At 36.0% G+C, this 17287-nt stretch overlaps 1 protein-coding gene across 1 annotated transcript; it reads right to left on the bottom strand.

The window, feature by feature from the left end:
• Nucleotides 1-12391: 12391 nt before the first annotated feature.
• Nucleotides 12392-16860, bottom strand: LOC111880145 (putative disease resistance RPP13-like protein 1). The gene is made up of 2 exons (XM_023876543.2): nucleotides 13219-16860; nucleotides 12392-12822 (listed from the first exon to the last, which is right to left on the bottom strand). The coding sequence occupies exon 1, from the start codon at nucleotides 16716-16718 to the stop codon at nucleotides 13224-13226; it is 3495 nt and encodes a 1164-aa protein (XP_023732311.1). The 5' UTR covers nucleotides 16719-16860; the 3' UTR covers nucleotides 12392-12822; nucleotides 13219-13223.
• Nucleotides 16861-17287: the final 427 nt, after the last annotated feature.

Here is a 17287-nt window from a genome sequence, read left to right as displayed (position 1 = left end):
CCAAGAACGCCAAGAACTGTTCACGCCCGTGAACCGTGTACGATCGTGAACACTTTGGAAACCAAAAACCCTCCATCCACTTCATCAGTCTCGGTAACATTCCTAAACCAAAAGAAAGTGTTTTCCAACACTATAATTAATGGTTTCGCTAATAAAATGAATATATGTGTTTAATTATTATTATTAGGATTCCGTTAATTCCGCGTACAACAACTCGAGGGTCCTCATTTCAGTTTCATAGTTCGACACCTTCATGCAACCAATAGTGAGTTCATACACCTATGCTTTTACTATTTTTAACCTTTTCAGGGGGAGAATACAGGCCAAATACAAATGATTTTTGTAAACTTAAACCAAAAAATTTCAACAGGTTTAAAACCTATGCAATTGATACAACCAAAAGACTTCCATATTTTATAAAATATTTAGATATTTTATCCCTTTAGAAACATGTTGAGCATATGGGAAGTTTCCAACTTACAGCTATAATTGCACAGTTTTCAGATCAATACATGAACCGAGTACTTAACACACATGCAAACTATAATAGGTATAGTTTTGGGATTACAATGCACAGTTTTAAAAAATCAGAGTACAACACTAAATAATTATTTAAGTATAATTATTATTACTCTACAAAGTATACAAACGGATTCAAATACAAGATAACAATACAAAACTACACGTAAACTAGTTAATAAAGGATTGTGAGACATCTCTTCAATTGTACCCTCTGGGGTACGAAATAAATGCTATCATTTAGTGTAACCATAGTCTATTGGAGGGAGAGCATGAGATTTGTAAATAGATCTATTCGGGACTGACAATCCTACACTTAAACTGCTAGCTATAATTAGATAGGCATGCCTGGGGTGACAAATATCGTACTGTCCGACGCCTGAAGAACGCCGCAGAGGTCATCAGTCATATCAAGCATGGTTATACGACTTATAATCATGGTTGCAGAAATCGGGATTAAGCGACGATTAATCGTGGATTAATCGTTTGGCGTTCTCTAACCGTCGAGGATTAGGGCATTAATCGGAAATTTAGGATTAATCGGGTTTGGCGGGATTAATCGGCCTTGGCGGGATTAATCGGTCAATAAAAGTCAAAAAAAAGTCAAAAAAATCGAAAAAAGTCAAAAAAGTCAAAAAAAGGTTAAAAAATTTAAAAACAATTCAAAAAACCAACTTTCTTTTTTTACTCCAAAATTTTTAAATTTTCAAAATTTCAAATATTATACCAAAATGTTCATATTTTCATATTTCCAAATTACAATTTTTCTTATTTTCTAATTTTGAAGTACTTGGTTTTTCTTAAGATATATTAATATTTTATTAATAATTTATGGTCCGCGATTAATCATCGATTAATCCCCGCCAAGACCGATTAATCCCTTAACACCAGTCGACCGTCGAGCTACCGTCAAGCGATTTTTACAACTTTGTTTATAATAGTATAAACTAACCTTTGTTTACAGGATTTCATTCTTCACTAGTTTTATTTTAATTAATAAAACTACTATACATTACACTGGAGGATTCCAGGGGATACAATACATGGTTTAATTTTAAGTGATGAAACTACTATACATACTGGTGGTAACCAAGGTTTTCAAACAAAACAATCTATACATTACTGGTGATAGCCATGGTTTTCATACAAAACAACGATATACAATACAGCTGGTGGTAACCAGGCATACGAACTAATACATTATACACTACTACAGAACACAATATCAAACATATATGTTAGAAAATATTGGATTTTCTTGGGAAGCATACAAACATTTTTACAGATTCAATGACAAGTTTACGTTACAAAACATTTTTATGAATACACCAGCTTAATGTGATACTCTTTCAAATCGCTTGTATTCTCAGGAAATCAGTAGATAGGTAATCCCGTAGGCTTTTGAGAAGACAAAGCGTATAGAGTCATGTCTTTTATATTTTGTTATACTTTTGATGTATACAAACTATGTATCAAACAGATGTAAATATCTATATTTCAATGTAATGGTTGTGGTTACTTTGATTACTATGATGCAATTGTTATGATATTGTACATGATGTCCTCCACCCCCGAACGTTTCCGCCATTTCGGTTTGGGGATGTGACAGATTGGTATCAAAGCTATTGTTTATAGTGAACTAAGTATGTCGAACCTTACATAGTATACAACTATAAACGCTAAGGGGCCGAAGTGCTCTGAAATAAAAGTATACTTTTAAAAATATAAGTATGTTATAAGAAGTATACAAGTATATATACATACCTTATAACACCCTTCAAAACCCTTGTGAGTTCTCCAAATCCAATTTCTTCAACACGAGTCGAGGTCCCTTTGAATGCCAGAATTTTCAATCACCAACACAAGGGTTCCAAAACTAGGCTCATAAGCTAAACCAACCAGAACTCAATAGATCTAAATCACATCTAATATAACACACCTTAAGCATAAGACCACCTTCCAACACTAATGCCAACACCATTATTAGTGAGAAATATGCGACATGATGAAGGACAAAATCAAACATATCACCACTAACCCATAATAAGTAGAACTTGTTGGATTAGTGTCTAAGTCCATAACTATTTTGGTATGTGCTTGACCCAATTATGAGCATGGTCCTTTTGGGTTGTCTTCACCATAGCAATATGTAGGATGAATTATAGGAAGAGAGAGGATTAATTATGATTTATTAATATATTATGAGAATAATATATTAAAGGAGAAATCATATTGTTTAATTAATATTAGTCAAGAATTAATTAAGAATTAATTTTGTGGCTAAAAGAGATTAATTAAACTTAAGGGGACTAGAATTGTAATTATAAGATGATTGCAATTGAGCTATGGATCACTTAAGAATAATAGGTTGGACGAATTATATGGGAAGCCCATGAGGAATTCGTCCAAGGGATATTCTAAGGGGGTCCATGGGCTGCTTAGGGCCTAAGCAGTCAGATTAGGGTTTCCTAGGTTGATAACCCTAATAGCCTAAGTATATAAGGAACCCTTAGGCACCAAAAACATGACTAACACTTGGATTAGGGTTTCCAGACGTTTCTGAGTGCCTCTTCTCTTCTCCTAATCATTGTTGTTGCTCTTGGTGTTTGTGACTCCATTAGAGGTGCAACACTTGAGGCACTAAGCTTTATGAAGCCAGGGATTGATTGTTGTTGCTATATAATAATTAAAGGTAATTACTAAACCCTTATTTCAGTTCTTACATGATAGATCTAGGGTTTATAGCTTTGGATATTCAATTGCATGTTTATTAGACAAACTAGATCCAAAAGCTATTAGGGTTTGCATGTACACCATAGGAATGATGTAGTGCTCAAAACCCTTCAGTGGTATCATAGCCTAGGGCTGTTTGTTTGATGTGCAAGAAAGGGACGTCGAACCCTATAAAAGAGGTGAAGGTGGGTTGCACCTGATCCCACATCGGCTGGGAAGGAGAATGAAACATTCCTTAAAGGGGTGTGGATATCTTCCTCTTCACACATGTTTTAAAGTGTTGTAGGCAACATATCCCATAAGAACTTTATAGATAAACGAGCACGAGCGAGAGCAATTCTAGGTTGGGTGTCGAAGGGGGATGTTAAATTGCCCTTTGTTAAAACCTGGCATGTTTTTTAACCTCTATTTAAGAACTGGTGCCAACATCAAGTTCTTTATTCATTAACTCTTGAATTACTTCAAGATAAATTTGGATTGATGGGTCTCTATGGATATAAGCTCCCTTACATGGAAAACTGTGCTTTAATTAGCAAAAAAATACTTTGTTCTCTGAAGGTTTGTTAAACCATACCTAAAAGATCCAATAGGATATCCAATAAAATAACATCCACTGCTCTAGGTTCTAACTTGTTGAGGGCTTCATGAAGAACGTATGCCTTGCAACCCTATACTTTTAACTATGTTAATATGGGAAGAACCCTAATCCATATTTCATTTGTAACCTTATTTATTGGTAGAAGGTTACGACTCTAGCATAAGTCCTTAAGAATAATTCTAGGTGTTGAACCAACTAGGTTCAAAGCAAGGTTAGTGGCAAAAGTTCTCTTAAAACGAAGGAATCATTTATCATGAGGTATTCTCATCGGTCATGAAACACAAGACAATTCTAGTTCTTTTGGCCATAGTGAGTGTACTTGATATGTAGCTTGAACAACTTGATGTGAAAATTGCACTTCTTTATGGAAACTTAGAAGAAAATATTTACATGTCCCATCCAGAATGGCTCCTTAACTCTAAGATGGATCATGTATGTTTGTTAAAGAAATTCCTATATGTTTTGAAGCAATTCCTAAGGCGTTGAGTCAAGGTGGATATTGTTAAATTTTAGTTGAACAATTCTAACTCTCATATTTAGTATTTAGAATTCAATGGAACACTTGATTGACCGTGGAGCACCTAAGAAAAGAATAGAGCACTTAAGAATGGAATGAAACATCTAATAATGGAACGGAACATCTAATAAAGGAAATAACATAAATGAAAAGAACATAACACCTAAGAAAAGATTGGAGTACCTATGAAGGGAATGGAGAATCTGAGAAAGAGTGGAGCATCATCTGATGCTCCATGATGCAAGGATGTACCATTTTGGGGATGACATGCCACCTATATATAGATGCGCCAAATTGAGAAGTAAGTGCATTATGTAACACCCGATCCCTGGTATGCTTCCTTTCAAGTATTTCTTATGTTTTTCTATGGGACTCGACGAGTTGGTGGCCTAACTCGTTGAGTAGAGTCGTGATCCGCGAGGAGTTTAAATGACCTACTCGACGAGTTGGGAGCGCGACTCGACGAATAGGTGTTGTTTGGGTGAAACCATAATTTTGAGGGTTTGTTCCCTATTTAAACAACTTATCTCAGCCTCCATAGTCCCTATTACTCCCAGAAATCATTATCTCGAAACCCTAGCCTTGTGTGAGTGTCTTAAGGCCATTTTGGTGCATTTTGGTGGATTATGAAGCTTGAAAAGAGGAAGGAAGCTTGAGAGTTCGAGTTGGGGCTTGGAGATCCCGAGATTTTGTTCCATTTCCAGCTCATTCAAGGTAAAATGCCCTTGTCTTGGCCTTCCATGTGTTTATTCATCCTTAGGGCTTGGATTTTGAGTATCTTTAGGGCTTTCTAAGCCATTTTCGGATTTGTGAAGGGTTATATGGAGTTTTGACTTCAGATATGGGTCATTGGAGGGGTCTCATGGCATAAAGGTGCCAACTCTATGGCCATGAGAGCCCCATGCACTTTGTAGAACATCTTTTATGGCTTTTTGAGCCAAAGACCCCTTGCATGTGCACCAAGCTTGGAACTCTACGTGTAAAATGGACATTAGGAGGCTAGATTTATGGTTTTGATGTGTTAAGACCCATTTAAATCGACTGTATGGTAATGATCAAGGATGGACTCAGCGATTTGTTCTTGGGACTCAGCGAGTCGGGGTGTAATGACCACCAAATCCTTTCTGTCGATGGACCAGATGATAGTGTGGAGGGTTCCTCATTTGTTTAGGCTCATAAGGGACTTGGGAATCATGGGACTCGACGAGTGTTCGAGCAAACTCGGCGAGTCCAAGGCAATCTCCCAATCTTTAAAGATCAAATCGACGAGTTGTTCATACAACTCGACGAGTCATAGACTGGACGCATTCGTATGCTGAAGATGAACTCGACGAGTTCAATGAAGAACTCGCCGAGTCGGTTGAAGATTGGCTGAAGTGTTGTTGAAGGTGAACTCATCGAGCTCTTGCTAGACTTGATGAGTGGGGACGGGTTTGTAGTATTATGTGGACGAAGGGACTCGGCGAGTTGGCGGACCAACTCGATGAGTCTGGTCAACCAAAGAATTGACTTGACCATGCTTTGACTTTGACTTTGACTTGGATTCAAGTTGACCCTTGTAGGGGTTGTGAGTACAAATTGATAACTTAGCGGGGTTGTCGTGTAGGGATTGAGGAGTCGAGGAGAGCCGACTTTCACACCAAGGACAATACAAACACTACACGACATCGAGGTGAGTTACCTTCCAGTAGGGGTGGATCTAAGGCCACAATGTCGGCCTACCAACAAGAGTAATTGATAGATAATTGTCTTTGTGATAGTTATCTTGGTATGCTTATGTGATATGCTTATGAGATATGCTTATATGATATGCTTATGAGATATGCTTATGTGATATGCTTATGAGACATGCTTATGTGATGTGCTATATGAGTTAGTGGTAGTAGCAGGGAGTAGTTTTTCTCTGACTCGGTCGTTAGGACCGAAGGATAGGTCGGTACCCCGGATATGCATGATCGTATGATTATATTTGTTTTTGTATGATAGAGGTAGGGGTGAGATAGTCCCCTTTGCCGGTTGAGATAGACCGGAGGGTAGTCGGCACGCCAGAACGGCCCGACATGGGTAGGTCAGCACCCCATAATGGCTTGACATGGGTAAGTCGGGCACCCCAAAATTGCCCGACAGTATGCATGTTGTGTGATTGTATGGTATATGGTATGATGGGGGAACTCACTAAGCTTTGTGCTTACAATTTCATTTTTGGTTTCAGATACATCTTCGTCTAAAGGGAAAGAGTCAGTGGTGTAGCAGCGCATCACACACACACATATGGTTTCCGCATGGAGTTTTCTGGGATTGTACTTTGATTTTCATTACTTTTGATGATATGGTTTTCAGACACGTTATGTTTTTTTTATAAATTTTTATGACATTGGCAATGTTTGGTAAACTATGTTATGAATCTCTTAATTAAAAATGAAATATTTGGCCTCAAAATTTGGGGATGTTACACATTAATTGGGAACCAGATTCACCAATTGGCTACAAGCACTTCCTCATGCCAACAAATTATATAGAAGTGTGTGTTTTTCATGCGTAACATGTGATTTGCATTTTTATAAAATGGGTTTTTGTGTTCTTATTTAGTTAAAACTCTATAACAATCTTTTGAAATTATTCAACTTTACGCCAATTTTATTACTTTTATGAAAGCTTAATTTTCTTGTTAACTTTTAGCAATAACATGTTTCACATTTTAAATCAATAATAAAATAAATATTCACGAAAAACAAACAAATAACGATACCACCAACTTTGATCCTATCTGTCTCCTTGTAAGTCATCAAATGGAAGACATTGTCATACTAAGGATATAAAGGACACTTCAAAGCTCCTACTCATCCATCCACCAACTCTTGATGCTTGCTTGAACTCCATGAGACTCGAAACTCCTAGATCCTCTCTGGTCTTCAGTATATTTCATTTACTCTATTCTAATACAATTTTATTAACTAACTATTACAATTTAAATTCAAAACTTACATATTACATAATAGAAAACAACATCACACTTAAACCAAACTAATACATACAATCAACAAATATGTCATGTTAAAGCTTAGAGTATCAGATCGATACAATTTATAATTAACAATTATTTTGAACTTGAATTACAACTTTCAGATTAAATTAGTAGCTATAAAGTTGAAAACAACTTCACATACAAATGTTTCTATGATTTCACATGCAAAAGATCATCTAAAAACTATTTCTTATATTTATTGTAACAATTAGATTTAGACACTCTAAAATTAACAATGAACAGGATAAATAATATTTATAAGCTTTCATATTTGCATGATTAATTTTTCAGAGTCAAAGCATTTAGTGATCAACACACTCAGTAATGAAAAAAAGTTTCGGATTCTATGAACAATGCAAGACGCATCGCGAACCATTATGCTTCATGTTGTGACCAAGAATTAGGGTTATCAGGTTTTCCCGTCGACACATACTAAGCATAGAGGCAACGCGTTACGATCCTAAGGAAGAAATTATTTCTGCTTCTCAACCCTAATTCGATTGTCGGTGATTAAAATCGTTAATTTAAAACTTTTTAAAATTCAGTGACTTGATCTAATCAATCCACATCATGCAAACATGATTAAACAAAATGGATTGGAAATCAAACAACAAAAACTTGTATTAGTAGCTTTGATACTAAAGATGGTTTTGGGGGATACTAATAAGCCATATAGGCACAACAAAAGCCAGGGGCGGAACACGAACATTAAAAATAAGGGTCCGAAATCAAACACTTCAAAATATAACTACATAAACAAATTTAATTTGATTTAAAACTACAACAATTCAAGATGAATATTTTCAAATCGATTCTCAAGAGCAATGTAAAATTTTCAACCAAAACATTTGTGAGTAGTTTTTGAGGTTTTCTTCCTAGAAACCCATAACAATAATTGTTTTTTGATGTTGCTGAATAATACTTCCTTGCAAAGTTAACTAATAATTAACAAACAACAAAATAAAATATCAAATAACATGTATAGTTTGATAACAACTAACTTAAATTTTATAAAATATCAAATAACGTATATAGTTTAACAAACAAAAAAAACTGAATACTCTGGATGAAAACCAACATAGAAAATTTTATTTTAAAAACAATATTAAATTCATCTAAAATCAAAAATATCAATCTACAATCAATGCATAATTAATTTCCTGTGAATTTGGTATTAATAAAGTAAAATACATAATAGTTATTTCACTCTCATTCTCAAATTATAAATATACATTTAAGTGATATTTTTTTATTGTTATCAAACTTTTCAAAATAAAGAAAAGGTAATATCTATCTTTTGCTTAATGTCTTGCAGATTTACAATTTAGTTTAGTCTTTTCATATCATCATCTATTAGGTTAGTTTTTTCACATCACTTACTAGATGACTATATACAATATTTTTTATTTATAGTGATAGAGAGAAAGGAAGAGAAAAAGAGAGGGACGATACTACATACAGTTTAGCTTAGTTAGGCGCAGGAGACACTAGAGAAAGCTACAATAGGCGGAGCACACGACAAGTTTTAGTGTTGAGTACTCTGGCGACCGCTCGGAGATGAGGGAGAGTATACGGAGATCACTGTGGCGACCGGCGGAGGGGAGACAAAGAGTTCACGGAGAAGACGAGCTAGTCCGGCGACAGTGTTACTCTTTTGGTGAGGTTTGATAATTTCTTTTCCGGCGACAGCAATAAGTTTGTAGGGTTTACTGATTTCTTAAGATTATGTAAAAAATGGTAAAAGAGATTAGATATTTGTTTTTTATATAGTTTTATTACTTAATTTCCTAACGAAAGAAGGTTAATTTTGATCATGTGTGTGAGTTTTTGACTTTTGGTTGTAATTTCTTATCTTCAACCCACGCTACTAAACTTAAAATGGGAAGGGTAATTAGACATTGAATTGATTAGAATTAATAAATAAACATATTTAAAGGTATTAGAAACCAAAAAAGCAGGGGCCATGGACCCTCCTGGCCTCCATGAGTCTCCGCCACTGACGAAAGCAATAAAAAATTTCCATAACTCGTGAGAGATCACAAGTTCAAATATATCTAATGGAACTAAACAACAGATAGGGGTTAAAGACCACACACCTTTACAACCTTTGATTTCCTTGTTCTAGCAAGTACAACAGATGTATAGAATCCAAACTATAATTCCACTTTTGTAGTCGCGCCCAAAGAGCAGCAAAACAATCACTAAATAGATCCCTCGCCGATGAACACATTTACATGCAAATATCCAGATCGAAGTACCCTTCTGATCGTCACACATGCAGTGAACTTGAGAGGGTCATGTTGTGATGAGAGGAACATCACGATTTAGAGAATACGGGGAGGGAAGCCGAATTTAGGGTTGATTGATAAGTCTTAAATTCGGTTTTGGAAACCTGTATATATAGGGGAGGGTCTAGAATCCTTACCGGATAATGACATGGTCTTTATATATAAGGGAGGTTGTAGAATCCTTACTGGATAATGACTTGGTCTTTAAATAATTATCCTTAACATTTGACTTTCAAATCTTTACAGTTTAAACTTTTTAAATTATGTTTTTATTATTTTATTACACACTAATAAATTATAAACTAGATCCCCTAATATTCTCTATTCTCAATTGTTGCTTAAATTGCCCTTGGGTATAACCCAAAATAAAATGACCTTGTTATTAATAATTATATTACCAATTATTGTGACTGTGGACACTAATTTCCAGCAGAAAAGTTATGGTTCACAAGAAACTATGTCTACATAATAGGAGTCACCAACATAGTATCACCCCTGGCTTAGGATGGATTTAGACTTTACACATTTAGTCTCGTTATATATTGCTAGGTACATTCAAAAGAAACTATGTCTAGATAATGCGAGTCACTAACTAGTATCACCCCTGTTTTAGTATTTATATTTTTCACATTGATCATTTCCGAGGTGGGATGCCATTGGCACCCGTCAGAAGTAATCCTCTCCTGAACTTAACAAGAGGAAAGTTTATACGAAAAAGAGGTGAAGATTTGAAGACATCCTTACATATGGAGAAGGTTTGTGACCAATCATACCATTGCTTTTATTATCCAACAACACTACAACGAAGAGAAAGAAAGTTAATGAATAGTATCAAAACCAACTATTACAGAGAAGTTTATATGAAGCTTAATAATTTGACTTCTCATTAACGGTCAATAGAGTGAGTGTAATTACCACAACTTGGTTCGGTCCAAGTCCACACTTACACACTTGGACATGTGAACTAAAATCATCTGAAAATATAAACAATCTGATCCATTACTCATTAAAGATGGTACATAAATTCGTAAAAAAGTCTGCAGAAGTTTAGAAAGTAGACTTACATCGTCGTTATGATACTGATCACCAACTATACTTAAAGATACCATCTTTAGAGTTTGTTTCAAATCTTTTTCTTCCGCTCGAACATGATTCTTATCTTATTATCTTATTGGTATCTTTTGTCGTGAGAAATGAGATTAATGAATCCCATTAACACTAATTTTATGAAGAACAAATATGTAAATAAAAAAAGGAAAACGGAGAAAAGACACTTAGTAATTCTATCTAAAGTTTGACATGTTACTAACAAATATTATCCGAAATATACACTTGCTTTATATTTCGGATTGATATTGTATCTGTATATTTATTGTGTAGTATCTATTCCTTCGCAATATACATCCCACTAAATTACTTGACAACCGTACCCCCACTTCCGCTCTCTACCTCAAACATCCTACGTATGATCACTTACGAATCTTTGGTTGTGCATGTTTTCCAAACCTAAAATGCCTTTCAACCTCCATACAACCAACACACATCCAACCGTTTCCCCTCTACCCAAATCCCACAAACACGCCTTGTCTGATCCAAACTGGCACTCTGCCATGACTGATGAACACATGGCTCTCATAGATAACAACACATGGGAACTCGTGCCACGTCCACCTGATGCTCATGTTATACGTTGCATGTGGATCTATCGGCACAAATTTCATGCTAACGGGACTCTTGCAAGATATAAAGCACGCCTAGTGGTTAATGGTAAATGTCAACAAGTTGGAGTAGATTATGATGAAACTTTCAGTCCCGTCGTGAAACCAACAACAATCCGAACGGTTATTAGTCTTGCAGTTTCACGATCATGGCCAATACATCAACTAGACGTCAAGAACGCGTTCTTACATGGGGATCTCAAAGAAACAGTTTATATGTACCAACCCCCGGGATTCGTGGACCCACAAAATCCTACACACATTTGTCGTTTGCGCAAATCTCTCTATGGGCTAAAACAAGCCCCGCGGGCATGGTATCATCGCTTTGCAACTTACATTCACAATTGCGGTTTCAAGAGTACCAAAAGTGACACTTCTCTTTTCGTCTTCCAAAAAGGCACTAAAATGGCGTATCTTCTTCTTTATGTGGATGATATAATCTTGACCGCATCTGACAATGCTACTCTTCGATACTTCATCGACTTATTATCACAAGAGTTTGCAATGTCTGATCTTGGGCCTCTTCATCACTTCCTAGGAATTCAAGTTACACACCAACATGGAGGTTTATTCCTTACCCAAGAACAGTATGTGAATGACATTCTTTTTCGGGCAAACATGCAACATTGCAAACCATGCACCACCCCTGTCGACATCAGCTCTAAACTCAGTGCAACCGCCGGTGACCCTATGCAAGATACCGCTTTATACCGCAGCCTCACTGGTGCTCTACAGTACCTAACTTTCAGGATTTATATTGTATCTGTATATTTATTGTGTAGTATCTATTCCTTATTTAGCTGTTTTGTTAGTTAGACTTTCCTGTATGATTACCTCTTGTATTTATTCGGACAAGTATCAATGAATTAGGGATTGGAATCTCAATCATTTACAACAAAACATGAAAGATATTGATGCCATCCTCATGTAGAAACATAGAAGTTTAAGGGGTAAAAATTCTGTAAAACAAAGCTATTAATTATGGGCAAACAAACAAACATTGAAGATTAAGAAGATCTACTCGGAATATATATTAGTGTATCAACTATAAAAAGAATCAGATCAACAATGAAGAAGATCAACAACTACATGAAACATATTAGTGTATCAAGTATAAAGCGAATCAGATCGACCATGAAGCTGATAAAAACGTAATCACACTCTTTGTTTCTCTCTGTAATTTCAATCTTTTATCTCTCAAATATTCTCGAATGAAAGAGATAATAGAGATTATATATTTTCTTCATGAAAAAGTCACTTTTGTCACTCAGCTTTCTTGTAAGTGCTCTGGTAACCTTCGAAGTATAAAACCAGCCCTAACTTTATGTCCTTAGTTTCCACTATTTTCCACTTTTGCCACAGAATCCACAACTTCCTTTAAACCAGACTTTCTAATCAATTCCTACTTTGTAAAACTTCATTCCCTACAATACGAAACAACACAGTTCCCTTTTAATGACGCATTATAGAATATGTCAATACAGCTTAAATACTTTATCAAATGAGCAAAACTAAATCGTCTTTTTGTTTCATACACTTGTGATGTTTACCAAAAAGCAAAAGGTCTCACAATTAATGTTACAAATACTTTGGGATAATTATTGAGTAGTAAATATACAAAAATTATACCGTACTCAGAATATTGCCTTCATTGAAAAACTAAATTAATTTATGATGTTTTTTCTAGGAGGAACGTAATACCTATAAATCCAAAAACCCGCTTGCACATTTGTTAAAAAACGTTAATTATAAGATTATTATTAAAATTAATAGCAATAACTATGTAAGAGATATGGATGATTGGCAACGAGACAACATACCTTTATTAATGCCCGAACACCCGTATTTTCAAATGCGGTTTGCGGGAAGCCAGGTCGCCCTCATAGTCGAAATATGGGCAATCCCAAACAATAAGATTTTCAAGGTATGGGAGTTGCTCTACTGCATCCGAGAATGAGTCAGGAATATACAATTCAAAGCTTGATAACGAAACTAGGGACTGAGGAAGTATAAAAGGTAATGAAGTAGTAGTAGTATTCATCACATTTTCTTCCACTGCGAATGAAACTTCTCCTCGATTATTTATGCCACTTATGCCAAGATTAACAAGCGACGATGGAAAATTCTGTTGTCCCCACTCCGACATAGGCTTTTTCAACCCTCCTATCATCAGTTTTCTTAAATTAGGAGGCCACAACCCACAAGGAAACGAGTAATCCATACTTGGACAATCAAATACATGCAAATTCGTCAAAGATGGGAGACTTTGCAAATGCTCATGACAAAATGACTTAAGATTCTTGCATCTAATGAACGTTAGAGATGTTAGGCAACACAAGGGATCAAAACCAAAACCTTTGTCGGAGTGCCCCATTGAGAATGTCAAGGAAGTCAACGAATCACAATCACGGATTTCCAAACTTTCAACACTATTTGGACAATTAAAACTCTCCGGTGTATTAGAGCTATCAAATTTCACTTCTTTAAGACATTCCATGCTAATCCCCAAGTTAACCTCTTTGTCTCCTAATAATGATGCCAAGTTTTTACAATTATATACCTCCAACTTCGGGGAACTCCCAACTACGAGTTTCAACACTGTTTTTGAACCTTTTTTCATGTGTAAAACCTGAAGTGATGGTATCAAGCCAATCGACACTTCAGCTAGTTTTAAGCAATCTTTTATAGAAATCTCACGAAGACAAGGAAACGATCTAGCAGCTGTTTCATCATCATCATGACAACTACTTGTCCATCTCTCCCAACCTTTCATATCTTCAAATTCCAAAACTTCAAGCGATGGAAATGCAATGCCAAGGAAAGAATCATCAGGTGCAAGTAACTCGAAACCCACAGTCTTCACCTCATTCATCCCTTTAACAAACAACTTTTCAAGTGATGGTAGTTGCCCAAGCGTTGGTAAATGTTTACTTCTGCAACCATGTAATGTAAGCTCTGTTAACCCATCAAATGCGGGATCACTGACCCAACTAGGGAACATCGATCCCATGTAGAAGACAATCCCAAGTTCTCTTAACTTATAATGAGGCCTCAACCCTTCAAGTACTTGATATTCAATCATCTCATTCCGAGAATCATCAAATACATCACTCCACTCCATACGCAAATCATCAAGACCATTCTTTTGATGTAAGTTGGCATCCTTTGCTTCCACTGGATTAATCACTTTTTCAAGACTAGTCAAGGAAATTTCGCCTTCAAGGTCCGATAAGTCCTTAAGCTCGGATATTTTGAACCCGTTTTTGTCTCCTTCAATAATGACTTTGGTTAGAGTTTGCAAACTCGTCAATCCACCAATCCCTAAGGGCATATTCTTCAACTTTGGGGTATCAATAATGTCTAGATGTCGCAAGTTTATTAACTTTACAAAACTTTTTTTCAAGTCAGATAAGTGATGACACCCATGAAGTATTAAGCTCTGTAGGTTATAAAGGTCACCCACTTCTTCCGGCAAACATGTGATTGGAGTATGAGAAAAATTAAGGTATCGCAGATGCTTAAGACTACCAATGGATTGTGGTATCTTTGTGATTACATATTTAGATAAGCTTAACACTCTTAGGAATGATAGTTCAGAAAGTAATTTATCGATTACATTGTCTGATGGGTAACTTTGCTCTCCAAATGACAACAATAAGAATGTCCGCAAGCATCTGGCTCTTTGTAATTCGTTAAGCTTTCTATATGATCTCCCTCCAGAACCTATAAATGAAAAGTGTCGAAACTTCTCAAAAGTTTCATTCATCTCTGATACATCCATGTTATCATCTAGCCTAAAGAAAAATTCTCCTGCGACGCTTGTGGCCAAGTCATTTACAAGATCATGCATCGCATAACCTAATTTGTCATTTGTTGAATGTTGAAAAAACGACCTTGACTTTAGTTCTTCAAAATACTGATGACCTAAACTTTCCTTTGACATGTTCCCTTTTGATCCCGACAAAAATCCTTCTCCCATCCATAGCAGGACTAACTCATTCTTTCTAAAAACATAGTCTTTGGGAAATAATGAGCAGTATGCAAACAATAGCTTTAAATGCGAAGGGAGATGATAGTAGCTTAGTCTTAGAGCTGGAAGAATCTCACTTCCATCATGTATATCCCATATCTCACTATTTAACAGCTTTCCCCATTCATCACCATTTCTACTTGTCTTCAAGACTCTCCCAAGTGATTTCAAAGCCAAAGGCAATCTACCACATTTTCTCACAATACCCTCACCATGTAATCTAAGGCTTGTATGTTTGTCAAAGTTTTTCTCACCAAGTGCATGTTGGGCAAGTAAAGATAGAGCATCATCATTTGACAAAAGCCCAAGATCGTATCTTTCATCAGAATCCATCACCGATGCAACCCTGGTATTCCTTGCTGTGATCATAATTTTACTCCCATGTCCCCCTTGAAGAGGGATTTGGAGGAGCTCCCACTTGCTATGGTCTTCATTCCAAACATCGTCTAGAACAACAAGGAACCTTTTCTTATTGATTTCTTTTTTGAGAGCCACATGAAGGTCATTAAGAGTAGAAAAGCTTTTGTTCTCCCCACCTACACCATCAAAAATAGCCTTGCAGATATTAAAGACATTGAATTCTTCTGAAACACAAACCCATGCCATGAGTTCAAAATGCTCTATCACTTTCTCCTCGTTGTACAAAACTTTCGCAAGTGTTGTTTTTCCGATCCCACCCATACCAACTATGGATACTATCTTTACATTTTCATTATTCTCCAACAACTTCCCCATCAATACCTCTTTATCGCCTTCCCTACCTATGATTTTGGACTCATCAACCAATGAAGTTTGCTCCAAACGTTTTTCATTTGACCTTTCAAGATTTGAATTAACGTCCAAACCCAGACCGATTTTCACATCAACAAGATCAAGTAATCTGGTTGTAATCTCATCCAGCTTAGAGCTCATCTCACGACCATACATAAAGTTGCGAGGACCAAAATTAGTATAACAATTTGCAAAGAACTTCAATACCTTATTAGTGTTGGTGCTATCACGAAAGTCTTGATTCAACTTGCGTAACCCAACTTCGGTTGCCAAATCATCGAGTACATCGTCTATGTCATAGGCTAAATCTTGGAGATCATTCAGCCACAACTGAACAGCTCTCTCTTTTATCTGCTTATGGCCTGCATCAGTAAGGACCGCTTGGATTATGGGCAAGGTTTGCTTCCATTTCTTCAGCTTAGAATCGATTCCTTCAGATTGAGCCAGCTTCATCAAATCACCAGAGAGCAGTTTCTCACACAGCACAGTGATGACAGCACTAACAACGATTTCAGCCATTTAGATCTGGAAAAGGAAAAGGATAAATTGTTTCTCGATTTCAGAGGAAGGCAAGGATGGAAATTTGCAGATGAAGGAGCAAAACGGATAGACTGAATGCAGTGTGAATCTGAATTTCTTAACTACAACTTTTCTCACTGATCACAGTTTTCAAAATATTCGTAATCTCACCAACCACTAACCAGATTATTTTATGTAAAAGTTGTTTGTTTGTGTTTCAATTAACATTAATCGGTTGAATATGCTATTTCCATGCGCACACATGTGTTTCAATTATAAAATCCCGACTTTCAGAGTTTATGTTATGATGTCTGTTTATTCATCAATTAATTACATCCAAATAAACTTTTAATCTCATTACTGTTAATCGATGCTCTCCATGTGCGTAACCCATGTGTTTCTTTTGTATAATCTAAGTTCACCTCCAGTTTTTTGTTTTTTTTCTCACCTTTACTCGATTTCAATGAAATTTAAAATCAAAGTCGCATCGACCAATAAATTTCGACGTGCATACTTGTTTTCAATACGTATATAATTATCATAAAACCCTTCAACATGACAACGGTTTT

The sequence above is a fragment of the Lactuca sativa genome, chromosome 1 (assembly GCF_002870075.4).
Source record: "Lactuca sativa cultivar Salinas chromosome 1, Lsat_Salinas_v11, whole genome shotgun sequence".
NCBI classification, from domain to species: domain Eukaryota; kingdom Viridiplantae; phylum Streptophyta; class Magnoliopsida; order Asterales; family Asteraceae; genus Lactuca; species Lactuca sativa.
The sequence above is the reverse complement of the archived record's forward strand: the minus strand, read 5'-3'. Positions and strand labels throughout refer to the sequence as shown.

Coding starts and splice junctions, on each gene's coding strand:
- LOC111880145 (XM_023876543.2), bottom strand. CDS start 16,718: ATGGCTGAAATCGTTGTTAGTGCTGTCATCACTGTGCTGTGTGAGAAA.